Genomic DNA, 25951 nt, shown 5'->3' with positions numbered 1-25951 from the left:
CTCTAAGGCTGAAGAAACAATGATCGCTTAAAAATACAGACACCAAGTATCTTTGCTTGGATCATAAGTTTTTTGCAGCAAGTATTGTATGGTCTACACAGTGTGCCGCCACTGCGCTACTGGAGGCTCCCACGTTTTCACTTGTTTCAGTCTCTACCGGTTCTCTAGTCAGTACTAATTCAATTCGGTATGCATCTCAGGCTTGGCAGTCCGTCTTTCTATTGTTTTTCTACTCATTCTCAAAAGATAAATTATTATTTTTCCAGAGAAAGACAACATGTTATTGAATCTTAGGTTGATGCATTACAAGCTGGCACTGGTAGAAAAAGAGGCTTCCGTCCAGCCCCATAAGTCGCGAAACTGTAGGAACCGCGACTAATGATTTCTTTAGTCGCGGTTCGGCAGACGAACCGCGACCAAAGGCCTGGGCCAGGGCGCTCGGTGGCCAGCTGGTGCACGTGAGGGGCTTTAGTCGCGGTTGGCCAGGCCAACCGCGACTAAAGGTGCCCAAAGGCCTTTAGTCGCGGTTTGCCATGCCAACCGCGACTAAATCTCCTCTATATATACCAGTTCAGCACACTCACTTAGCCATTTGGTGCCACTTCTCTTCACAAGCTTCACAAGGGGGTGTAGGTTTGCTTTTGGTTCCTCTTATGCACACAAGGTGTTTGATGAAATGCCCCAAGAGCGTGAAACAAACATGATATGAAGTGTTGGAGCAACACTTGAGGTTCCTCATTTATTTTTTCCTCCTCGATCGCGGTTAGCAACTTGAACCTTTCATGCATGTGTGTCATTGATAAAATATGCATGTGTGTTGTTCATTGTTTAATTTCTATTGTTTATAGCTAGTTAGTTTAACAAATGCATGATGGTTAATTATATATTTTATATTATAATAATGCAGATGAATCGGCAATGGATGTACGGTAACCGACTCTCCCGCGAGTTCACTACGGGTTTGAAAGATTTCCTCGTAGTGGCTAATGCGAACAAGCAGAAGGGTTTTGTTATCTGTCCATGTGTTGACTGTAAGAATCAGAAGGGTTACTCTTCCTCAAGAGAAGTTCACCTGCACCTGCTTCGGCATGGTTTCATGCCAAGCTATAATTGTTGGACCAAGCATGGAGAAAGAGGGGTTATAATGGAAGAAGATGAAGAAGGGGATGATTTCATGGATGAAAGCTATCTTGCTCGTTTCGGTGATACTTTCATGGAGGATGCTGAAGGTGAAGGGGAAGGTGAAGGTGAAGAAGAGGCACGTGATGAGACCGTTGATGATCTTGGTCGGACCATTGCTGATGCACGGAGACGCTGCGAAACTGAAAAGGAGAGGGAGAATTTGGATCGCATGTTAGAGGATCACAGAAAGTCGTTGTACCCCGGATGCGATGATGGTCTGAAAAAGCTGGGCTGCACACTGGATTTGCTGAAATGGAAGGCACAGGCAGGTGTAGCTGACTCGGCATTTGAAAACTTGCTGAAAATGTTGAAGAATATGTTTCCAAAGAATAACGAGTTGCCCGCCAGTACGTACGAAGCAAAGAAGGTTGTCTGCCCTCTAGGTTTAGAGGTTCTGAAGATACATGCATGCATCAACGACTGCATCCTCTACCGCGGTGAATACGAGAATTTGAATGAATGCCCGGTATGCACTGCATTGCGTTATAAGATCAGAGGCGATGACCCTGGTGACGATGTTGAGGGCGAGAAACCCAGGAAGAGGGTTCCCGCCAAGGTGATGTGGTATGCTCCTATAATACCACGGTTGAAACGTCTGTTCAGGAACAAAGGGCATGCCAAGTTGTTGCGATGGCACAAAGAGGACCGTAAGTCGGAGGGGAGTTGAGACACACCGCAGATGGAACGCAATGGAGAAAGATCGACAGAGAGTTCAAAGATTTTGCAGCTGACGCAAGGAACATAAGATTTGGTCTAAGTACAGATGGCATGAATCCTTTTGGCGAGCAGAGCTCCAGCCATAGCACCTGGCCCGTGACTCTATGCATCTACAACCTTCCTCCTTGGTTGTGCATGAAGCGGAAGTTCATTATGATGCCAGTGCTCATCCAAGGTCCGAAGCAACCCGGTAACGACATCGATGTGTACCTAAGGCCATTAGTTGATGAACTTTTACAACTGTGGGGCAGACCTGGTGTCCGTGTGTGGGATGAGCACAAAGAAGAGAAATTTGACCTACGAGCGTTGCTTTTCGTAACCATCAACGATTGGCCTGCTCTTAGTAACCTTTCGGGACTGTCAAATAAGGGATACAATGCATGCACGCACTGCTTACATGAGACTGAAAGTGTACATTTGCCAAATTGTAAGAAGAACGTGTACCTTGGGCATCGTCGATTTCTTCCGAAAATTCATCCAGTAAGAAAGAAAGGCAAGCATTACAACGGCAAGGCAGATCACCGGCCGAAGCCTGCGGAACGCACTGGTGCTGAGGTATTTGATATGGTCAAGGATTTGAAAGTCATCTTTGGAAAGGGTCCTGGCGGACAATCAGTTCCGAAGGGAGCTGACGGGCACGCAGCCATGTGGAAGAAGAAATCTATATTCTGGGAGCTAGAATATTGGAAAGTCCTAGAAGTCCGCTCTGCAATCGACGTGATGCACGTTACGAAGAATATTTGCGTGAACCTCCTAAGCTTCTTGGGCGTGTATGGGAAGACAAATGATACAAAGGAAGCACGGCAGGACCAGCAACGTTTGAAAGACCCTGATGACCGGCATCCGGAATGGTTTCAAGGTCGTGCCAGCTACGCTGTGACCAAAGAAGAGAAGGTCATCTTTTTTGAATGCCTGAGCAGTATGAAGGTCCCGTCTGGATTCTCGTCCAATATAAAGGGAATAATAAACATGGCGGAGAAAAAGTTCCAAAACCTGAAGTCTCACGACTGCCACGTGATTATGACGCAATTGCTTCCGATTGCTTTGAGGGGGCTCCTGCCGGAAAATGTTCGAGTAGCCATTGTGAAGCTATGTGCATTCCTCAATGCAATCTCTCAGAAGGTAATCAATCCAGAAGTTCTACCACAGTTACAGAACGATGTGATCCAATGTCTTGTCAGTTTCGAGTTGGTGTTCCCGCCATCCTTCTTCAATATTATGACGCACCTCTTGGTTCACCTAGTCGAAGAGATTTTCATTCTCGGTCCTGTATTTCTACACAATATGTTCCCCTTCGAGAGGTTCATGGGAGTATTAAAGAAATATGTTCGTAACCGTGCTAGGCAAGAAGGAAGCATCGCCAAGGGCTATGGAAATGAGGAGGTAATTGAGTTTTGTGTTGACTTTGTTCCTGACCTTAAGCCGATTGGTCTTCCTCGATCGCGGCACGAGGGGAGACTAAGTGGAAAAGGCACGATCGGAAGGAAATCAACGATATGTATGGACGGCCATTCTCTGACTGAAGCACACCACACTGTACTGACCAATTCCAGCTTGGTGGCTCCGTACTTTGAGAAACACAAGAATATTTTACGCTCGGACAACCCGGGGAAGCCTGAATCCTGGATTAGGAAGGCCCACATGGAGACTTTCGGCAGTTGGTTGAGAAAACATTTAATGAATGACAATGATGTTGTAGATCAGCTGTACATGTTGGCCAAGACACCATCTTCGACTATAACGACTTTCCAAGGGTACGAGATAAATGGGAATACATTTTACACGATCGCCCAAGATAAAAAGAGCATCAACCAAAACAGTGGTGTCCGCTTTGATGCAGCAACCGAGAATGGGCAAAAGGTCACATATTATGGTTACATAGAGGAGATATGGGAACTTGACTATGGACCCTCCTTTAAGGTCCCTTTGTTCCGGTGCAAATGGTTCAAGCTAACAGGAGGTGGGGTAAAGGTGGACCAGCAATACGGAATGACAATGGTGGATTTCAACAATCTTGGTTACCTTGACGAACCATTCGTCCTAGCGAAAGATGTCGCTCAGGTTTTCTATGTGAAGGACATGAGTAGCAAACCGAGGAAACGGAAAGATAAGAAAACGATCAGTACATCATGCGATGATCCAAAACGCCACATTGTTCTTTCAGGGAAAAGAAACATCGTGGGAGTGGAGGACAAGACAGACATGTCAGAAGATTATAATATGTTTGCTGAAATTCCGCCCTTCAAAGTAAACACCGACCCAAGCATTAAGTTAAATGATGAGGATGCTCCATGGATACGGCACAATCGTAAGCAAGCAGGGACACAAGGGAAGAAATGATGTGTAATAATTTATTGTACCAAACTTTGTTGAATGGATCATGTGAATTATATTACCCGTGATGTGTTTGGTGTCCATTTTCGAATGATTCGAGATACCACTGATGATACATGAAATTTGGAGTGATTTAGTCATACTCCTGCCTAGGCGTATAATATGCATACTCGTAGTCTTCATAGCCGCCGTCGTCGTTGTACTGGTAGTCGTCGCCTTCTAAGTTGCCGCCGTCGTCGTCGCTGCTGTCGTCGCTGTCGTCGGGCGGCGCTCGTGGCTCGAACTGAGGGTAGCGCAGGCGGGGGATATCGCCGGCCGTGATGTAGTCCATGACGCTCTGCAGAGTCCGGCCGTACCACCATAGCCAACGGCCGGCCTCGTGGAAGTTCCCAGGAGGCAGACCGTCCTCCTCATACCTGGCGAGCGCCCTCTCACGCCGATTGATGAAGAAGGCGTCCAAAGTATGCTGGTTATCGGGATGCCAGCGGGGATTCATCCGCTGCTCCGGCGTGAGGTCGAGGTAGTAGTGGTTCGTGATGGCCGCCCGGCGCGCAGTACCCTGAGGGACGGGAGGGACCGGCACGCCGCCGGCGCTTAGGCTCCAGCCGGTGGGGACGCGGTAGCCCGGTGGACAAGGGTAGTTCGAGGCGCAAAGCTCCTCCACCTGCTGGTAGGTTAGAGTGGGTGCGGTGGAAGCCATGAGAGAGTGATGAGAGATTGTAGAGATGTGATAATGCTGGCCAAGCCGGGCTACATATATGTAGTGAGAAATGGCGGGAAAAATGGGAGCGGGAAGACAGGAGGCGGGAAGAAAGTGGCGGGAAGAAAGAGCTGGTCATCTAACCTTTAGTCCCGGCTGGTTGGTGCAACCGTGATTAAAGCTGTCGGCAGGATAAGGACGCGTGGGTAGCAACCGTGATTTTTAACATTTTGAATTGAATTAGTTTTATTTTTCTGAATTTTTTGATATATTATTTGTATTTTTAACATTTTGAATTGAATTAGTTTTATTTTTCTGAATTTTTTGATATATTATTTGTATTTTTAACATTTTGAATTGAATTAGTTTTATTTTTCTTAATTTTTTGATATATTATTTGTATTTTTAACATTTTGAATTGAATTAGTTTTATTTTTCTTAATTTTTTGATATATTATTTGTATTTTTAACATATTGAATTGAATTAGTTTTATTTTTCTTAATTTTTTGATATATTATTTGTATTTTTAAGATTTTGAATTGAATTAGTTTTATTTTTCTGAATTTTTTGATATATTATTTGTATTTTTAACATTTTGAAAAAGAAAAGTATTTTGAAAAATACCTTTAGTCGCGGTTGGTCTGGCCAACCGCGACTAAAGGTTACCCTTTAGTCGCGGGTCGCCTCCCCAGCCGCGACTAAAGGGGGGGACTATAAATACAAGCCCGAACCGTCGCCTCTTCTCGTCTTCTCCGATCTCTGCCGCGCCGAAGGCCTGCCGCCGTCGCCCTCGCCCTTGACGCCGCCCGCCGTCGCCCTCGCCCTCGACGCCGCCCGCCGTCGCCCGCCGTCGCCCTCGCCCTCGACGCCGCCCCCTCTCGCCCACGTACGGCGCCGCCGGCCGCTATCACCGGCCTCCCTCGCCCGCCCTCAACGCCGCCGGTGCTGCCCGCTCTGCTACTGCTAACTAGAGCGCCGACGAGCCACCGCCCACCCTCACCGGAGTAAAAATCCTCATCGGAGGGGTCGCCGCCATAGCTCCCCTGCACGACCTTGAAAAAAGTTTTACGGACATTTTCAAAAATATTTTATACAATGTAAAAAATATTTTTTTGCGTAATATAAGAAATGTTTTGAAACATTAAAAAGATGTATGTGACATTTGAGAAAAACAAATCCAACAATTCAAAAAAGATTCATGACATTTTTAAATTTGTTTATACAATGTTCAAATGTTGTTCCATAGGTTAGAAAATGTTGTTTCATAGGTTAGAAATTTTTCCATTCTTGAAATTCCTCTATAAGCGTACGGAATTTGGAAAATAAAACCTTCAACGTATGAAATGAGCTGATTTGCAGAAACATTTAAACTATGAACATTTTGAAAAAAAATTAAACTATGAACATTTTGACAAAAAATTAAACTATATTTAAACTATGAACATTTTGACAAAAAATTAAACTAGGCACACGGAGAACTTGATAATTAACAACAAAAAAAGTATACGGAGAGGGGAAGGCGAGGGGGGCGGCGATGCGCGCGGTGTTTTTTTTTTGGGATCGAGAGGGGGCGGCGAGGGTTATACATGTGTGTTGTCCTCGCCTCCCTCTCCGTGACGCCGTCGTCTGCCGCCCCGTCTCGCGCTCTACCGCGACACCCTCTCCCACCCCTTCCTCGCCCCCTCCTTTTGCCACCGCCCTTTCGCCACCGCCACCGCCACCGCCCCCCTTCTTCACTTAATTAATTTGTTTTTACTACATGTTTTCAGGACTGACATAATGGCGGACGATAGAGCTGACCCGATTATGGACAACTATGATCCGGACGGTGAAGCACATATGTTCGGCATCATAAACGGCGATATTCTATATGTGCCGACCGGAGAAGAAGAAGATGATATCTCTTCTTATCTGAACCTTGACGGTGAAGATGAAGGGCGCCGTCAGCAAGATGATGCCGAACAAACGTCGATAAACGACGATCTTCAAATGGAAGTAGCAACCACCTCCGGCGCCGAGGTATATATATACATTGAGCCTCTGGTGATACAAACTAACTGATTTGAATAAATATGTGTGTACTAACGCGCGCGACTCTCTTTCTTATTTTAGCCCTCGGCCGGATCGTCGAAACAATCGAGTACGTCGTCAAAGCGTGGCGCAACCAAGACGATGAAACAAGGAGAAACATGCACCATCGAGGTTGTCGACAGTGCAACCGGCAGGCCGCTGGAGCCCCGCAAGAACGCCACCAAGTTTGTCAGCCAATGCGGAGCCGTTGTTAGAGACAACGTCTCGATCACCGTCCAGGAGTGGAATAAGCCAAAGAAGGCACGAATTGCTGGTTTCACTTTTGTCGATAAGAGAACAAAAAAAGATTGCTTCAAGAAGCTTATGGAACATTTCGTTCTACCTCCGGAATACAACAAATTCGATGAGGAGGGTAACAAGATTGAGGAAAACAAGGAGAGGAGGAAGCTAGTCAAACAGTTCGCTCTTCATAAGATGGCCGACGCATTCCGGAAATTCAAGCAAAATCTAGCCCATGACTTTGTCAAGCAGAACAAGACTCCGGATTTCAAAGGACAATATGAGAAACTGAAACATGATTGGCCAGAATTTGTGAAGCAAAAGAAATCGGAGCAGTTCATTCAAATATCGAAAAGAAATAAGGAAAATGCGGCTAAGAAGGAGTACAATCATATTATGGGGCCAGGAGGGTATCGCATTTGGGTGCCTAGGTTGGAGAAGATGGAGAACGAGCTGAGGGCGCGAGGAATCCGTCCAGGTACGGAGGGATGGGACCCAAGGGCCAAAAGCTGGTGGTACGGGCATGGGGGAACGCTGAACCCGGAGACAGGGGAGTGTGTTTACCGGGGCAAATTAATTAAACCCACCCAAGCCCTTATTGACGCAATGAGGGATGCTCAAGAGGGGAAGATCAAGTTCAACAGAGAGAACGACGCGCTGACAAAAGCCCTCGGGAATCCTGAACACGGAGGATGTGTACGAGGCATGGGGAACATTCCGTGGAAAATAGGGTTCCCCGAGAACGATGACCCGTACGGTTACAGAAGCCGTAAGAGAAAGATGGATCGGGAAGCAGATGTTGTGGCGCGGTTGGCATCGGAAATGGATGTGATGAAGAAAACCGTGAGTGTACTATTAGCCGAAAGAGATGTAGCTCGGGCGCAGCATGAAGATCATCCAGCGGATCTCGGAAGCCAGCAGCAGAGAAGCAGCGTGGCTTCCACGGAGGCCCCACCAGCTGGTGCAGATGCACCGACGATCGAAATTACTGCACCGGAGCCTCTGGTGGTCGAAATTACTGCACCGGAGCCTCCTCGCTACCCCGTGGACGATATAAAGGAGATGAAAGAATGCCATCTGTATTATCCTATCGGGAACATGTCCATGAAGGTAGCCATCGGCAGTGCTTTACCATGTTTACCTGGAGCACTCCACCACAACAACCCCATTCAAGATGGCTATGCTCGTGTCACGGTGGAGGACATAGTCCAAGGGTTTGAGGACCTGGAGATTGACATTGCTACACCTGAAGGGGAGAAAAGACTTGGAGATGTCAAGCGCCATTTCATTCTATGGCAAAAGAAGTTTATCAAGTTTCCAGGCGAGGCGCCAAGGACAACAAGTCCACCCCCCTACGGTGGTGGTGGTGGCGGTGGCGGTGGTGGTGGTGGTGGTGGTGGTGGCGGTTCACCTACACCTCCGTCACGTCAGCCGACGCCCCCCAGTCCACAACGTCCGGCGGGTGATCAGACGCCGCCCCCCAGTCCTCGTCCGGCGGGTGATCAGACGCCGCCCCCCAATCCACCTCCGGCAAAGAAGCAGAAGCAGTCCTGGATTATTAACCCGGACCCTTATGTACCTAAGACCACAAAGGTACCGGAGCCATCACTGAAGCCTCTCCCCACAAGGCCTTGGGAACGTAGTGCCGAGGAAACTACCGCGGCCGCGGCTGCTGATCATGAGAAATGGAAGGCGGACTGCAAGAAGAAAAGAGAGCCCGAGCCCAAGCCAGTATTTTCTGATGAGCAAAAGAAGTGGGCTAAGTCATTTTTGAGCACACCGTCCCAAGCCACGAAGAATCTGCCTGACGACTATGCACGTGAACTTCGTAGGCAGGCATTCATGTTGAAGGAGAAGAAAGTGCGGGCGGAGAACCAGGAGAACAAAGCCTTGGAGGAGGCCGAGAAAACGGAATTAGAAAGTAAAAAAAGCGGGAAACGAGTTGCCCAGCTCGGGGAACAAAGTAAACAATCGATTGCCCCGCTTATAGTGAAAGCCGCCGGTCCGGATGACCCCGATATCATAGCAGCTGCGGCAGCACATGGATTGACTGTAACGAGTGCCAGAGAACAAGCGGCCAACTTAGGTATTACTCTTCGTGAACTGTTAGGCCTTGATGAGGCGCCAGTGAAGGAGGTAGTAATTACATATGTGAAGAATGGGCCTCTCGTCGAGCCTGCGCAGGAAGAGGATCTACCTCCACAAATGAAAGGTCTGCTGAAATGGTACAAGGGTTACATAAAAAATAAAAACGCCAAAGAATATATTTATGCGGAAGTTAGATATGAGCATCACTTCAAACATTACTATGTACAAATTCATCTGAGTGAATTGTTCCAGCTTTTCAATCTGCGCGAGCTCGACAAATCTATCATCAGTTGCTACGTTCTGTAAGTGATTTATTTCTACCCCATCTCGTTCATATTGCTTGCACTATATATATGTCGTAACTATATTGTTGTGTCCGCTATTATACATGCAGAATGAAGATTAAGGAATGCAGAGTAAGGAACATCCATGATGTTGGGTTCATTGACCCACACATCGTTAATGGATATGTGTTGGAGCATCACCCCGCCGACATGGAGGCAGACCTGTGGCAGTTTCTTACAAAGCAGGAACTCAAAAGTGATATTCTATTTCCTTACCATTTTGGGTGAGTGTTTCTGTCTTGAGCACATTCTCTTTTGTTTACTCCATGCATGGTATGTGGCCGGCTAATCTATGAGTTATGCATGACGTACTGTGCATGTATCGTGTCCGCAGGTTCCACTGGATTCTGCTAGTAATTAGAGTTGACACCTCAGAATGTCTCGTCCACGACTCTCTGAATATGGATCCAAAGCTTTGGGGCGGCATGAGAAGAATGCTGCAGAAGTAATTATTTTCATTCATTTGCGCTCTATATCGATCGGCCTATTTCGTTCATTTCCTAATATCAAGTAACTAATAACTCTCTTGTTCATTTAATTTTCTTTGCCTCGTAGGGTTTGGAGACGGTTCGTAGATACAAAGGTCGGTGAATTCAAAAAAGAGCTAGAATTCAAAAGGTCAAAGGCTAAGAATGGTGGGGATATTCAGCCAGCGGGGACCAATCTATGTGGATACTATGTCTGTGAGATGATCCGGAGATACACCTCTGAGCGGGTTCCGAGTGATACCAATGCTCAGCGGAATAACCTCCGGGTGATGCTTAGTCCAGAAGCTCGCTTCCGACCACTTCAAGAGGAACTAGCTGGATGGTTCAGGAGGGAAGTCCTTCATCGTAAAGGAGAACACCATTACGAGGACGTAGAACTTTATATGCATTAAATTATGTATGGGAACTTGTTCAAAATTGTATATGGTCATCCGATGATATTGAATATATATTGTATATTCCTCTTGAATTCTTTTTGGTTCTAATTTCAAATTTGTTTGAAATTGTACATTCATATGCATGTATGTAGTACCGTAGAATATGTGAAACTCCTTCAAAATTAAAATAAAGCACAAAAAAAATAAAACAATACAAATTAAACAGAAAACAGGTTTAGGGGGGGGGGCTAAACCCTGTGGCGGCCTTTAGTCGCGGTTGGCCAGAAGAACCGCGACTAAAGGTCCTCCGCCCCGACGGCCGCCTGACGCCCACGTGGACGGGCCTTTAGTTGCGGTTCTTAAGCAACCGCGACTACAGGGGGGGCCTTTAGTCGCGCCTATTTGGTCGCGGTTGCGCAACCGCGACTAATGGCAGTTGCGAACCGCGACCAAAGGCCCTTTTTCCACCAGTGTGGTACAATCGGTGACGGTGAAAGCATTCGGTGCCACTCATGTACACGGCTTAGCCGTCATGGTTGTCACTCAGTCCAGGCACGCTTGCAGCAGCACTGCTCGGGGTTGACGGAGCGATTGCAGTGGTAGCGAGGAGAAAGTCCTGGTATCTTGTGTTTGCACTCCACCAAGCACTTATACATACTGCAGGGCTGTGTCTCGGAGGTGGTGCAATTCCATGACCCAAGACTCCCAACTGCATGAATCAGGACAGGTTTAGGTTGCTACGTACTGTGTCTCATAGTTGATCAAACAAAAAAATGGTTTAGGTTGCTACGTACTGTATCTCATAGTTGATCAAACAAAAAAATGCAGAGTAAAATCGTGGACAGATTGCTGCTGCTTACGTGCGTGGCAGCGTGACCATGTGGAGGAGGACATCGTCATCGCGAGAAGCAGGAAGACCACAATGGAGCGTGCATTGCTACTTACGAGCGCCATGGTTAGAAGGAAGGTGGAGATCACCTCTGCTTTCTTCAGTTGTCCTTCTGCTGCTGTTTCAGCAGTGTTCACTGGTTGTCGAGCTCTTTCCCATGTTGTAGGTTTATATAGTGTGACCAGACTTGGAAGGCGAGCGATTGATTTTATAAGATATAAGACCTTAATGCTACATTTTTTAATTAAGGAAAGCACCCTTTGTAAATAATGCTATAATATATTTCATGTGCGCATTTCCTTTCCAAATTAATGCTTTTATCATAATGTAAAGGACACTCCTGACGCATTATATCTTAAGCTATACCAATATTAAATATGTTAAGGGCACACCCTATGCCTTATATATAAAGCAATACCATATACATTAAATATAGACAAAACTATATTTTCTGAGAGTGGAGTTTTGGCTCATAGTTGTAGATACACCTATTACGAAATATATTTAAAAACATGCTTTTAAAATGTTTAAAAATTCCAAATGATAATATCGCCTCTACATCTGGACATTCTATGTTCGCACACAAAATTACGCAAGGAAAGAACACTTTTTATGGCATGTATAAAAAAGATTAAGAAAATGTCTCGTGAATAGTTATAATTAAGCATTTAAAATTGTCTTTTTACACAAGCCACAAAAATGTCTTTTTCACCGAAACTTTGTACACAAGATATAATGTCCGAATGTAGATGCGGATGTTTTCTTGATTTTTTAATTTTTTAATTTCATAAAATGTGTATTTGTACAATAGATGCATCCGTACCTACTAGCCAAAGTGAAATTTTCATATTTTAAGGGACCCCCCCTCACTCTCGCGTCGCCCTCCCCATGGGCGACCTGGGAGGCGACACATCCCTCGAGCCCTCGCTCCCCTCCTCCTTCCCTTCCCCTGCCGCCGCCGGTGCTCCATGCTAGGCAAAGCCCTGGCGTATCCGACGTAGGCGGGACTTTGCTGCTAGGTGTCCTTCCCCCTCTAGTGTGGGGCTCGACGAGGCTGACGGAGTTGCGCTTCTTCGGGCCTAGGGTTTCACGACGGCGGCCCCAGATCCAGAGGCATGGCGAGCATGCAGGCGGCATGGCGCGACCCTTTGGGGGCGCGACTGCGGCTGCTTGGCTGTGCCCCGGCGGATCCGGGTGGCGGAGGCTGCGCGGGCCAGCGCGGCGGTGGCCATGGTCGGTGGCGGCATGGTGCAGGTGGCGGGTCCCCACGACGGCGCCACTAGTCCACGCGCCTCCCTGCGGTGTCTGGCCTTGTTTAGCAGCCATTCGGCGGCTGCTACACTGTGTTGGCCGATGCTTCCCTACATTGATGGTGATGATACGTGGTTTCCCTCTCGGTGCTAGTGGTCAGCTCCGGCGATCTGCTCCCCTGTCTCCTATCTTCTCTGCTTCAGAGGTATTTGGGGTTCTGGTCTTCAGTCGGGGCGAAATCCCTGCGCGGCGATGGCCTGCACTGACAACAACGATGCTCGAGGGTGTCGTTACCTTCATGGAGGCGCTGTCATGGCCCGGACTAGATCCTCTCCTCGAGCAACGGGAAACCCTTGGTCCTTCACCAGACAAGGCAGCGGCGACGTCTTAGCGACGTTCCCTTCTTGAAGGTGTTGCTTGGGTCGCATTTGGAGTCCCCGACGCTGCAGCTGGAGATGGTGGCCTCACCGGTATTTCCTGCGAGGATTGCTGGTATTGTGATGATGTGATGAGGGCTGCAGCATAGAGCGTGCGCATCCAGGGCGCAATGTACTCGGCGCCGGCATGTCCAAGACGATGGCTTCGCTAGTTCTGGCTGGGTCCTTCCATCCACATGTCGTCTCCTAGGTACATATGGGTGGAAGATACGTTGGCCCGAACTGCCCTGGAGATGCGATCTTCTTCGGAGGCGCCTGGAACGGCTGTGACACGGCCTTGAGACTTTGAGTCTAGCTACCTCGCCATTCATGGTTGGAGGCTGGACAAGGCAAGACCTTTCGTCGTTGCGGTCTGTAGTTGGTAGCACCTGTGCAGATGTCAAACACAAAATATATAAAATATAATCGTGTAGGTCCACTACAATGAAATAAGACGATGAACAAGCTATTTGCGTTTCAGTTATGGGAGGTTGCGGAAAGTGCCTTTTGGCTCAAGAGCTCATTTGAGCTCGGGTGAACAGTAAAACCGAAAAACGTTCAACAAAAGTTTAAAAAATACCGATTTTTTTTTAGACCAACCTTGTCAAAAGTTCTAAGTGCATGCAAAAATTTGACATGAAATAACATTTCTATAAAGCGTGGCAAAATAAATAAAATTGAAATGCGCATTTTTAGAGTATACATTTCTATAAATGCTCTTTTCTCCTTTGCAGGTCAAATACAATGGGAATTTTTAAAACTAATGCATTTTTCAACCTGGTTTGTCCTTGGGATGGTCTGCAGCTAACGCCCAGAAGTATTTGCAGTGCAATATGCTAGACCGGGGATACCATGACACAATAACAACTCTCACACGTGGTGCGAGGTGGCGAAGGAGCAAGAGGAGAAATCTCGCACACCAAAGTGCCACACTATTACTGTTGACTAGTCCCATGTGTCATTGTTAATTAGAAGTTCTTATGAATGAAACATAACACTTTTACAAAATCTGGATCAAGTAAAGAGATCTACTAGAATTTGTTATACTAAGCATTTGTGACTACAACTTGACCATGAACAACTATGGTTGTGGCTTCTGTTTTCTTTATATGTCCTTGTATAGTTGCCATATATAGACTATATAGAAACATAAGAATCTTAGCAGGTGGTTGACCAATTCTTACATGAGTGGGTTTAGATGAAATGTAGTTCTTGCATTTGTCTACAATGCCTTTTTTTTACAAAGACGATGCATTTATTAAACTTAACAAATGCAAGACACACATGACCAACTAACCTCAAAAGCGGATTGTTTGGATTACATGATTGCTTCCCTCTGCTACAACAATCCTTTTGGTCATGTCCAGTAGCGGATGCAGAAACTTTTTATTGGTGTGGCAGAGGTTACTAGTATACATAGGTTGACTTAAATTTTTAATTAAGTACTGTATAAACCTAGTATACATGGCATATGTTAGGTGTGGCAGCAGCCAAACCTTGCCAGATTGCTGGCTTCGCCACTGGTCATGTCGCTCTGAGAGATCTATAGTTAGCATTCATCAAGTCAACATATACCAAGATTTCATTGATACTCCCTTTGTTTTTGACTTTGATTGACAGCCACTAAATGATGCACCAGCAGGACCCAACTAATTGACTTATTACTGGTTAGAGAACACGAAGAAAATAACCAATGTGGTAGAGTAGGAGGGAGAGGCACATGAGCCATATCGTGTAACAATCTTTGTTATCCGTCGATCATCGATAGTTCCTGGTGCCTCATATGCCTACACCTTTCATCTCCCAATCCCTAGTTTGTAGCTACCATCAGTAGTTCATGGTGCCTCAAATCAGACGTGTGCAGATATGAAACAAATAATGCACGTAATGTAAATGAACAGTTCCACTATAAGGAAATGAGATGATGAACAAGCTATTCATGATTGGCTTAGGGAAGGCTCGCTTTTTATAGAAGACTTGGGCACATCATAGTGGTAGTGACATGAAGTCACGGTTATTTGTTTAGTCAATATATAAGATTTCCTTGGTTATGAGCTTGATCCTTGGTAGGTAAAATCCTATAAGGTCTTAAAAACAATCGGATTTGTTGTGCTCTTCTCCCCGTTATAGTTTAGAGACAACGAGAACTTCAATCAAATGATGATTTCTTTAGCTTTTTTGTCCTTGGGTAGGTAAGAGTATGTGAGTTCTTAAGATAAAATATGAACTCGTTTTGAGTGGTTCTCACCGGTAAGCCAGAAACAGTTAGAACTTTGAAACAATTACATTTTTGAGTTTATTTGCTGAGTAGGCTAGCCTATTTGACCACGAGAGCTTTAACAAACAATAAATTTTCTAAACCTCTCTATAAATTATTTCTCTTTACGTTTTGCACAAACACAACCAGCCAACATAAAAAAGGGTTGACCCTCCATCTTCGACGAGAAAAGGCGAGTTGAGTAAGTAGAACCAAACTTATCCAATTATCGACATCTTCTGACTTGAATTGACAATGCTTCCACCATGTTAATTGGACTACCCATCATCCCGACCGATAAATAAATCATGAGTTTACTTGTCTTAAGGATGTCTTCTTAATTATTACTCCCTCCGTTCCTAAATATAAGTCTTTTAAAATATTTCATTAGGAGTCTACATACGGAGCAAAATGAGTGAATCTACATTCTAAAGTATGTCTATATACATCCGTATGTAGTCCACTAATGAAATCTCTTTAAAGACTTATATTTAGGAACGGAGGGAGTATGTGTGAAATAATATTATACCATACATCGAACAATGTGCTTGTATTATAGTTTAAGAGAATGTTGCCCACTTTTAGAGAATATATCTCAGAAGACGGCTCCTTCTATTTGTTGTTCAATCTTGATACACCTACCAAATACCATCCATCGAAAGTGAGGCCCGAGCGCCCACGCCCAGGTTTGCTGCAGCCCAAACAAAGGGGCCCCGGACCGCTGCTCGGTTTGCGGCGATAGACCAGTCTCTCTCCGCGAGGTCGGCGGCAGTAGCTGTGGGCCCACCCGCCGCACCCATCTGCCCCGGACCCGGAGAGGCACGCGGCACCCGCACGGGGCAGGGGCACATCAGTCCAGTACAGCGCTGGAGGCGTCCAACTTCGTTTGTTCCCCCATTCCCCCTCCCCCTTGCCCAAACACCGAAACCAAAACCCAGAGCCAGCCCGCGGCGGCGAGCAGCAGCAGCAGCAGATGGATGCCGCGGCGGAGATGGACGCCGGCGAGCTGGAAGCCGTGTTCCGTGCGGCGGCCGACTTCGCCTCCTACCCAGGTCCGTCGCGGCGCCTCCCCTTCCTCCCCGCTTCATACCGTTGGCCGCCGCATCGATTCCGGCTGCTCGGATCATTTCCGCCGCGCTCCCCCTCCCCTTCTAGGCGCGGGGGCCCCTCTCCTCTGCTTGCCTGCCCACCTCCGGCGACGGGGAAAGCGAGGAAGTACGGTGTCGGTGTCGGTGGTAGGGTTTGAGCCCGAGGGTTTCTACTGCCGAGCGGGTAGGTTGCGGCTGTATTGCCGAGGATCGTGCGTCCCAATACAGCCCCACTGGATCAGCGCCCTGCCCCTGGGGGTTTATATCATACCGTGGTTCGCTGAAATTGTAGTGTAGTCGCGGTTGTGCTTATTTTTCCATCTCCGATGTTGGGTAGGGGATTAGTCCCTTCTCCCACCAAATTGTAGCGAACTCAGCTTGTGGATCGCACTAGTTGCATACATTCTTCTCCCCAGGTAGTTGATTTTTTGTTGGGTGCTGACATGTCACCGTACCCTGCCTTTTATGTTGTAGGAGTGCATGGCGAGGACGCAGTGAGGCAGTTCCTGGAGCAGTTCCCTCTTCATGACCTGCTAGGGTGAGATTTGTCCCCCCCCCCCCCCCCCCCCTCCTCTGAATGTTTCAGGTTCCCTTGCATCCTCTGTTTTCTGCAAGTGCTACGAGGAATATATGCTCTTGCTGGTGTTTATGTGGACTATCGTGGCTGCTTTTTTAACCCGTGTTTGTTCTGAAGTGCGTTGCAGAGTCAGGGAGCCGAGCCTGAGACGGTTGAAACTGTTGCAGCTTGCTTGGACAAAGTATTTTCGTCCAGATATGGAGCTTCACTTCTGCCCAGCTATGCTGTATGTGTGACTTGCTGTCTCCGCCTCTCCAGTTGTTTCTTCCTATTTACACATGGCAACCTAAACCTCTTACCTTGATAAGTTGATGTATTCTATGCTCCTTTGTTTATTAGTCATCTTTTTTGGGGGGAGGCTTATTGTCCCGCTCGCTTGATTATCTGAATGCTGAATTTGCAATTGATTCTATCAGGCATTTATTGAAGCTGGGTTGCTCACAAACCTAAACAATATCAGACAACTGGCCTGCAAAGCGGTATGTTTCTGATTATTGTTCCCTAGGAGATGCTTTCTTTGGATATGGTTTCCTTGCTTTGTTTACTGTAATCATTTAGGGCATTTAGAAAATATGGCACCCAATTCCAATTGTTTAACCATTTACTGCTTTGAGATGGCAAGTGTGTAAAGCACATATCCAATCAACATTGAAATGTTAGTTGTGTACCTTCCAAGGTTAACTTTAAGCACACTCGGCCTCCTGATTTATCTTAGTTGTCTGTTCTTTTGCTCTGTTTTTCCCTGTTTGCCTTTTTGTATAGCAGCAGGTAATTAGTTTTGGTCTTGGCTACGATGTTTCCTTCAATATAAATGAAACAGATTTTATTGCGTGTTTGAGAAAAAAGTACAAGTTTAAGCTGGTTTTCAACTCCTTTGCCCTCTACTCTATAATATGGTAATAACCAGAGTGAAATTTGTGTACAAACAGAACACTGATGTGGTTTGCCAACTCTTGAGAATCCATCTCATGCATGATGCTTCTCTTGTCTAAAATAACCATTCACATACTAGGTTTAACATCGTCTTGCAAAGAATATCTTCTGCAAACCCTTTCTCAACCAATGGCTCCAGAGTCCAGATCCTAACTCTCAAGTTCTATACCAGGTGGTACATCTTCTTGACAAGGCTGAAGATAGTGATGTTGCCGTGGACACATTTGTACAGCACAATCTGTACCCTCTTCTGATCAACTGCTTGATTGAGGGGTATTCTTATTATCAAACTACATCTGACAAGTCATGTCCCATGACATGCATTATGCTTGTATTTTACTTACTATTAGTTATGTTTGCTTTCTGTAGAGACGAAGAGATCTCAGCAATTGTTTTGGATGCCATAAAGCGTCTAGCAGAAATTCCTAAAGGGACCGTGAGTATAATATTCTTTTTCCATAAATGCTGAACGTATCTCCCTCTTAATGTGGTTAGCAGATGCTAATATTTTTATTTTGGTTTTGGCTTTCAGGATATCATATTTCCACCAGATGGGCAAGGATTGCAACTCAACAAAGTGGCAGCCCAGTCATCCTCAATGGTATGGTACCAAACGCCACCGTTATTATGTCAATTTGTGAAATAATCAATACATGGCTCTTGGGCCAATGGCAGCCTACAATTTAGTAATATCTAAATTAGTTTATCACAGAACTGTTTTGCCAATACTAGCAGATTACTTATGTGTGTTGAGATGCAAAATAGCTATCTAGTGTGATACAGAAGAATAGTTATGTATGTGGTACTAGGTGCTATTAGTATGGTTCTGTTAAACCTGCTTATGGTGCTGTTCCTCTTCTTTGCAGGCACGAATTCGCATTCTATCTTTGATAGCTAAGCTCTTTGCCGCATCAAGTTGTACTGCTACTGCAATTCGTGACTCAAACCTTCTCAGCTTATTTGAGGACGAGATAAAAGATAGAAAAGACATGCTTAAAACCCTGAGTGCACTAGAGGTCCTCTATGAGGTAATACTATGTCTTACTTGGATTGCCTTCACATATTTCCTTTGTTATCACCGGATTCATGCATCCCTCTTTCCTGAGGGAAGGATGTATGTATCTTGTAGCCCGGTTTCTGTAAGAATGTGGTGGATTCTCCATTTCTGCTGCATAACTATATTGATCAAAACAAAAACAAAACATAGGTAAGAGAAGGAAAATAAGAAATAAAACCCCTAAACAAGCCAAAGCTGGACAGACCAGCTATACTACAGTTAGAAACAGTCTAATTCTTTGCCACTTCAAGTCCACCACTGAAAGTCTCTTGAGTCTACGTTTGTTAGGAGGAATTTTTGAAGATCGTGTAATTTCTTTAAATGTAGTCAGTCTAACTCTGTGCCAGTGAAAATCTACAGTCAGCCTCAGCCATCTATGTTTGCTGGGTGATCTTTTTATTATACTATATCTTTGAAACCAAATATTTTGCACCTTTTCTTTATCTTCATTGGCCTAAACTCACACTAGTATCTCTTGTTCATCACATGTTATGTGAAACGAATTTCATTATGTAATTGTTGATGATAGAGATCTAAGAATGCAAGATTGTAGAATTTCTGGGATAAACTACACATTTTAGCTAATTATGTCTTTACTTGTATTGCAGCTTGCGGAGCACCCTCACAGCAACATGTTCTTGTTAAAGACCAGTTTGCTTCAACACATAACTGATGTGATTAAGTACACAGCTGTTGCCCCCATATTTGTGTTTTTCCTATTTTGTCTTTCAGCCGCTTTATGTTGCCTATCTTTGGTCCTTGTGCAGCGATCCCTCAGCTGATTCTATTGTACGGTCAAGGGCATCATTGATCAGTGGGAGGCTTCTTGCTTCAGCTGACGCTTTTATGACCATAGAACAATCTTGTAAGCATGATATGGCTTGCAGCTACTTACACTTTCAGTCTATCAGCGCTGCTAAATATTTCACTTATATTGTAGATTTTTTAATTGTGTGCACTATTGATCATTGTATGATTTATAGTGTGTTCTCCGCTACATTTTGTTTCTTCGTACCGTACTCTACTAAATGGAAATGTATTGAGAAAAGCCCCTTCATTAAAAAAAACACATGATTCTGAACATAGCTTCTATGCTAATTTCTGATAACCCATTCGTTGGGTCGTTGCTGAGACCTTGTATGCTACATAGGTATTATCTGTGTGAGGGTGTCTTTGGTGCGATTCTCTAAAAAAGGGTACTAGATTGATATGTTAATCATTGATATGTTAATCAAGATTTCTCCATGTTAGGTGTTACGAACCTGCTCTTGGCCATAGACAAAATATTGAGGACGGAGGAAAGTCAAAATACTGATGAAATTGAGAGCGCATTGGAGACCTTAGGTCTAATTGGTACAAGTAAGTTATGTTTTTATTTCTTTCTTGTAACCTTCTGTTGTACTGAAACCTGCATCTGTTTGGGAGTGATCTCATTAACCATAATACTTCATTTCATGATCTGACTTGCTCTTTGTTTCTCTGGCCCTGTTGGTGAAATAGCAAGTCAAGGAGCATGCTTGTTGTTCTCTGATCCACCAAATGTTGCTAAACATGTGGTAGAAATGTCCTTTGATAGGCAGGGCAGAGGGAAACAGCTGGTAAGTTTGTTTACTACTCCTTCCGTCCGGAAATACTTGTCACAAGAATGGATGTATCCAGATGTTCTAGATACATCCAATTTTATCCATTTGTGCGACAAGTAATTCCGGACGGAGGGAGTACTATTTTAGTCATTGGCAAAATCTCCAGAAACTATTCCTCTTAGAGTGATACTTTGAAACTTTCAGGCCGCTTTACATGCATTTGGAAGCATATGTGGTGTTGATCGAGAAGAAGACCAGATGAAACTGGATGATTATCAAGCAGAAGAGTGCCTGAAGCGTTTAGTCTACAGTGCAGCATCAAACAGTCCAAAATTAACTCCTTCAGTTACGGCAACACAATTTTCTCTAGTTTTATCTTTCTCACTTGATGGTTATAATTTGCCTTTATAGCGGTTTCCTTTTAATTTTTGGCAGGCTCTTCTTCTCTCAATTCTACAACAAGATCCAGACGTTCGGATTGCTGTAAGCAGTTCTTGCTAATGTCTACTTGTCGCTGTATTTTCTTTCCATCTCTATTGCCTTGTTATGTTTTAAGTAATCAAATCGTATTATACTGATTGAATCACATTAATGTTTGCAGGGTTACAGAGTACTATCAGGACTGGTTGTCCGAGAATGGTGCCTAAGGGAAGTTTGCTCAAAGCCAGAGATAATCGGAGTTGTTACGGATCCAAAAATGGAGACAACAAAACTTGGTAAGGAAGTAGTAGTAATTCTCATACTAATGCAGTAACCACTACAGACGTGTCATTTCTTATAGAAGCATACATCTCTCATTCTGAAGTAGACTTTTTTCCCGCCAAACATAGTGTGCTGCACTGCTGCTATGTTCCTTTTAGCATTTGCATAACTTATTTGGAGTTCGCTGCCGATGATGTAGGCTTACACGTAATGTGCCCGCTTAACTTCCCTCAATCCAAATGTTTTGCTCTGATGTTTAGTGCACGTGCAAGTGTCCAACTGCCTTCTGACCTCCTAGCATCATTGGCTCTTGGCAATACGCTGGAGCTGTTCTTTGCTGCTAATCCAGTCATGAACCATGTGATATTCTGTTTACTGAACCAACTGTTCTGATGATGACATTGGTTCGACATACTATCATAGGCATGGAGGCACGGTATGCTTGCTGTGTTGCAATCAACAAGGCCTTGGCATCGTCGCACCTTCTTCATGAGCCGAGCCTTTCTGAACTCATTGGAAAGGTATGTCCCCGGTTCTTGTATCCACTGGTTCTTGTTGTTTGAAGCGTGACTGTTGATCGAGGGAACAAATGTCTCTTGCTGCAGCTGAACGAGGCAGTTAGAAGGGGTCCCTATCTTTCCCAGAAGAAGCCGCGCGTGGAGGCACAGCCGGTGGTTGGTACCATGGAGAGGTTTTAAGGTGGCCTTTCGAGCTATTCGGCCGAGAAACGGAGCACCCTCTGTGCTTGATGCATGTACATTAGATGCAACTGTGTTTCTTAACTGAACTTGTGTGACGAGGACGAGGATGACGATGATATCAGAGGTTCAGTTCTGTTGGGTTTTGCGATACAAATAGGTGGATGCTGGTTCAAGCCATTCCATCTTACAATTACAGTTACAGCAAGGAATTAAGCTAAAAAAATTTACACTTGACAAATTTCAACAGCTCTTTTTTCTGAGGCTTGCACCTCTAAGAGCAATTCCAACCGGACGAAAGTCGTCCGTCTCTGTCCATTTGTGTTGCCGTGGACACAAAAGTTGGCCCAACGCGCGGACCAAACGGACGCGTGTCCGTTTTTTATCCGTTCGTGACCCATTCAGGCTTAAATTTAGACCGGATTTGCGTCCATGAGAACACCCACGATACGGCCTACCTTCTTCGCTTTGCCCACTTGTCGGTGGCACATAACCATCATTCTCTCGCTCACCCCTCCCCGTGCGCGTCATGGACACTGACGTGCTGACCCTCGATGATGCTGTTGGTAGTCGTGTCATGGACGTTGACGTGCTGACCCTCGATGCTGTTGGTAGTCGCGGTGGGTGAAAAGGGCTAAAGGGCCAGCATCGGTCAAGAAGAAGATGCTGACGCCCGTGGAGTGCGTCGATCAATCATTGAGGAAGAACTGTTGGCATCAACAAGAAGCTAGGAACGAGGTCGCGGCCGCGTCCACCCTTGCCGCTGCCTTAGAGCAAGAGGCCAATGACGTGAAGACCAACCAGCTCGTCCGCGAGCTACAAGGCAAACCCTGCTGATACTAGGGTTAAACCCTGGGTCGCTGCAGCCGTGGCCAACACCGGCTCACCGCCCCTTCGTCACCCACTTATGGACTTGCCGCGCATGTCCTCCACGGCTTCCAACGACACCACCACCCGCAGACCTTCCGTTTATCCTACTCTACGGGCTTCGGTTCACGGGAGGTGAGTGTGGTCGTGTCTGGCACTCCAGCCCCCGCGTGCATCGACCTCAACGCGGTGCCTGTAGGAGGTGGATCGTCCTTCTGGGGTGTGCGCAAGCGGCCTCGCGAGCTCCCAGGCGACGCCGTGGAGAACACCCGCAACCTGTTCATCGAAATGCCGGCTACGGAAGAGAAGGCCAACCGCATTTTCATGGAGAGCCTCATCTACGAAGGTGGTGGCAGCAACGCTTCCTTCAATCGCGAAGAGACACAAAGCCAAGATGGGTGAAGCCCCTTCATGGCTGGGCATGATGGCATTGGGGTACACCTTTGGTGATGACAATGCAGGCATGTCTGAACCCCTCATGGAGGACCAACTCGGCATGGGTGGCTCTTTTGCACTAGATCACGAGTTCTCGGAAGACTATGACCTACACGAAGAGGATGATGAAGTGGACATCGAGGGAGAGCCATTGTTCGAGGAACCGCTCCCCGCCAAAGCCAATGCAAAGAAGAAGCGGAAGAGCAAGCGGACGAAAGCATACACACAAGATGAGGGCAAACTTTTTTATGAATGTTGGAGATACATTGGTCAAGACCCCAAGACAGGTTCCGAGCAAAAGGCTTCGACATTTTGGCAAGATGTGCAGCACTGAAAATTGTTCATGCGTGAAAAAAATGAGTCGACACGTTAAACACAGGATCGATTCATTTATAAATGAGGACGGAGTAGTCGATTCAAACGGACAAAGACGAACAAAGCCGTCGTTCCGGTTGGAGTTAGACCGGTTGGAATTGCTCTAACTGTTCCTGATTTACAAGAATTGACAAGCACTCTCTAATCTACTAGTCTGTACTGTCTCTTGATGTGTGCGCGCACTCTGTAGTCTGTACACCATATGCACAACTGATTCAAACATCGTCGTCCTCTGGCGCCGAGATGAGCAGCGAGTACTTGGCCTTGAGCGCCACCTTGCCGCCTTCCACGCAGAGCTTGGCGCCGGTGACCACCCAGTACCCCGGCAGGTCGTCAGGGCCCCTTGTCACCTCCGTAGTGTCGATGTACTTCGCCATCTTCTGCACGGGCAGTGGCACCGGCGGGCCCTTGGGGAACACGGCGGAGTTCACCTCCACCTTCCCCTCCATCGGCTCCGCCTGCGGTGGTATAGCGGCGGTGCCGGACAGTGCCGCGCTGAGCATCGCCGACAGCGAGCCTGACTTGCGGGTCGTGGCGAGCGGGCCGTCCCACTCTGACCGCCGTATCTTGGTCCGCGCCACGCCGGAGAAGCCCAGCCGCAGGAAGAGCACCTTCTTCAGGCACGCCTCGCGCACCTCCAGCCAGGCCGCGGTCACCACGGCCGCGCAGTCGTCGATGCGCGCCCCGTTGTGCTGCACCGGCGCCGTGCACGCGTGCGTCAGCAGCGACGACCTCACGGGCTCGAAGTAGGCGCGCTCGTTCACGGCGTCCCCGCCGGTGGCGGTGACCGCCTCGCCGACGACGACGGGGACAGCGCGCGGCGTCGCCGACAGGTGCTGCAGGTGCACGCCCAGCCGGCTGTTCTTCTTGCCCTCCAGGAACAGTCGGATGCCCGTCACCGGCCGCCCCCCGGAGTCCACCTTGGCCGTGTTGACCCGGAGCTTGGGCCCCATGAGCGTGAACTGGAGCGACGGCAGGCTGTCCTTCTTCTTCTTCCTCTGCGGGCCGAGAGCCAGTGGGAGCTCGCCGAACTCCGGCGCCCACTGCCGCGGCACCTGGAACTCCAGGAACTGCTCCAGCTCCTCTATCGGCGGCTTGTCTGGAGTATACGTATTTGGTTAAGATGGTCAGAGACACACACACCAGCTGAGAACAAGAGAAAATATCTGGGTTTGAAAGATTATCCTACATCTGAGGTAGAGATTGACGGCGTGGTTGAGGAAGCCGCGGCCGGGGACGCCGGTGAGCAGGGAGGTGATGGGCACGAAGGCCATGGATATGACGTCCGGCGAGCCGGCGACGGTGGTGAGCCACTCGTCGTGGCCCTGCCCGTCGTCGACGCCGCCTCGCCTTACGTGGATGCCGACGACATCGTCCTTGTTGTGGATGACCGGCGACCTGAACGCGCGCCAGGCAGCGGAACCGGGGCCGAGGGGTCTCCGCGACGACGATCCGCGGCTCTTGGAGCCGGAAGAGCTCTGTCGTCGGTCCTGGGACTGGGAGAAGGTGGCGTCGGCGAGCTTCTTGAGGCGGGCCTGCACGTCGCTGGGCGCGAGGGCGGAGCCCTTGAGCTGCTTGACGCAGACGACGTCCTTGCCCCCCATCCTGACGCCGACGACGACGTGGGTGCCGTGCCTGTCGATGAAGGCGGCGAGCGCGGGTGGGTCCCAGGAGGTCGGGACGTCGCGGGCGACGTGGGCGAGGAGGGCGAGGCGCGCGCCGCGGGGGGCCTCGACGGCGTAGAGCTCGACGAGGCGGGCGTCGAAGCAGAGGCTGCGCGTGGCGGCGGCGTCCCGGTGCCAGCAGCCGCGGTAGTCGAACATGGCGTTGAAGGGGCCGGACGGTATCTTGCCCGTGAGCGACAGCGACTGGTTGACGTGCTCCGCCATCTGCGCGAAGGAGAGCACGTCGGAGCGGAACCGCGCGCGTTCGCCCTTGTCGGCGCTGACCCCCGCGGGCACGCCGGTCACCACGGCCCCGCCCGGTAGGCACATGTCCCGCTCGCCGCCGCCGCCGCCGAGGTCGAGCAGGCGGTCCTTGGCGCGGAAGAGGCGGAGGTCGTCGGCGAGGTCGTAGCCGCAGCCGACCGCGCGCACGGCGGCCTCGGCCGCCTCCTGCGCCGACGGCGGCGTCGCGCGCGCGGCGCCCAAGTCCATCATCATCATCCCCACTCCACCGGGAGCCCGTTAAGCTCCCCGGCTCCGCGGCGCGCGCATTATAAGCCGCGCCACCGGTGTGGAGAGGAGAAGTGGTCAGAGAGGGAGAGAGAGAGGGGCCGTCGC

General features: G+C 47.6%; 3 protein-coding genes and 2 pseudogenes across 3 annotated transcripts; 2 read left to right on the top strand and 3 right to left on the bottom strand.

The window, feature by feature from the left end:
* The first annotated feature begins 922 nt into the window (after positions 1 to 922).
* Positions 923 to 4194, top strand: LOC123418989 (annotated as a pseudogene).
* Positions 4195 to 11004: 6810 nt separating this feature from the next.
* On the bottom strand, positions 11005 to 11495 carry LOC123418976. The gene is made up of 2 exons (XM_045107102.1): positions 11402 to 11495; positions 11005 to 11250 (listed from the first exon to the last, which is right to left on the bottom strand). The coding sequence occupies exons 1-2, from the start codon at positions 11493 to 11495 to the stop codon at positions 11081 to 11083; spliced, it is 264 nt and encodes an 87-aa protein (XP_044963037.1). The 3' UTR covers positions 11005 to 11080.
* Positions 11496 to 11985: 490 nt separating this feature from the next.
* LOC123401972 lies at positions 11986 to 12981 on the bottom strand (annotated as a pseudogene).
* Positions 12982 to 16200: 3219 nt separating this feature from the next.
* LOC123449797 lies at positions 16201 to 22233 on the top strand. Its single transcript, XM_045127132.1, has 17 exons — positions 16201 to 16406; positions 16917 to 16980; positions 17137 to 17245; positions 17436 to 17498; positions 18125 to 18225; positions 18322 to 18388; positions 18485 to 18553; positions 18819 to 18980; positions 19618 to 19691; positions 19777 to 19874; positions 20261 to 20368; positions 20510 to 20607; positions 20797 to 20937; positions 21028 to 21075; positions 21194 to 21308; positions 21718 to 21815; positions 21900 to 22233. The coding sequence occupies exons 1-17, from the start codon at positions 16328 to 16330 to the stop codon at positions 21990 to 21992; spliced, it is 1587 nt and encodes a 528-aa protein (XP_044983067.1). The 5' UTR covers positions 16201 to 16327; the 3' UTR covers positions 21993 to 22233.
* A 1430-nt stretch (positions 22234 to 23663) lies between these two features.
* On the bottom strand, positions 23664 to 25951 carry LOC123418963 (MACPF domain-containing protein NSL1-like). The gene is made up of 2 exons (XM_045107094.1): positions 24859 to 25951; positions 23664 to 24768 (listed from the first exon to the last, which is right to left on the bottom strand). Exons 1-2 carry the CDS (start codon positions 25832 to 25834, stop codon positions 23885 to 23887), a joined length of 1860 nt encoding a protein of 619 aa, XP_044963029.1. The 5' UTR covers positions 25835 to 25951; the 3' UTR covers positions 23664 to 23884.

This window comes from Hordeum vulgare, chromosome 1H, assembly GCF_904849725.1.
Source record: "Hordeum vulgare subsp. vulgare chromosome 1H, MorexV3_pseudomolecules_assembly, whole genome shotgun sequence".
Taxonomy (NCBI): Eukaryota; Viridiplantae; Streptophyta; class Magnoliopsida; order Poales; family Poaceae; genus Hordeum; species Hordeum vulgare.
The sequence above is the reverse complement of the archived record's forward strand: the minus strand, read 5'-3'. Positions and strand labels throughout refer to the sequence as shown.

Coding starts and splice junctions, on each gene's coding strand:
- LOC123418976 (XM_045107102.1), bottom strand. CDS start 11,495: ATGGCGCTCGTAAGTAGCAATGCACGCTCCATTGTGGTCTTCCTGCTT. Junction 11,251..11,401: donor ATGGTCACGCTGCCACGCAC/GTAAGCAGCAGC, acceptor TGATTCATGCAG/TTGGGAGTCTTGGGTCATGG.
- LOC123449797 (XM_045127132.1), top strand. CDS start 16,328: ATGGATGCCGCGGCGGAGATGGACGCCGGCGAGCTGGAAGCCGTGTTC. Junction 18,981..19,617: donor CACTAGAGGTCCTCTATGAG/GTAATACTATGT, acceptor CTTGTATTGCAG/CTTGCGGAGCACCCTCACAG. Junction 21,309..21,717: donor AATGGAGACAACAAAACTTG/GTAAGGAAGTAG, acceptor ATACTATCATAG/GCATGGAGGCACGGTATGCT.
- LOC123418963 (XM_045107094.1), bottom strand. CDS start 25,834: ATGATGATGATGGACTTGGGCGCCGCGCGCGCGACGCCGCCGTCGGCG. Junction 24,769..24,858: donor CGTCAATCTCTACCTCAGAT/GTAGGATAATCT, acceptor CGTATACTCCAG/ACAAGCCGCCGATAGAGGAG.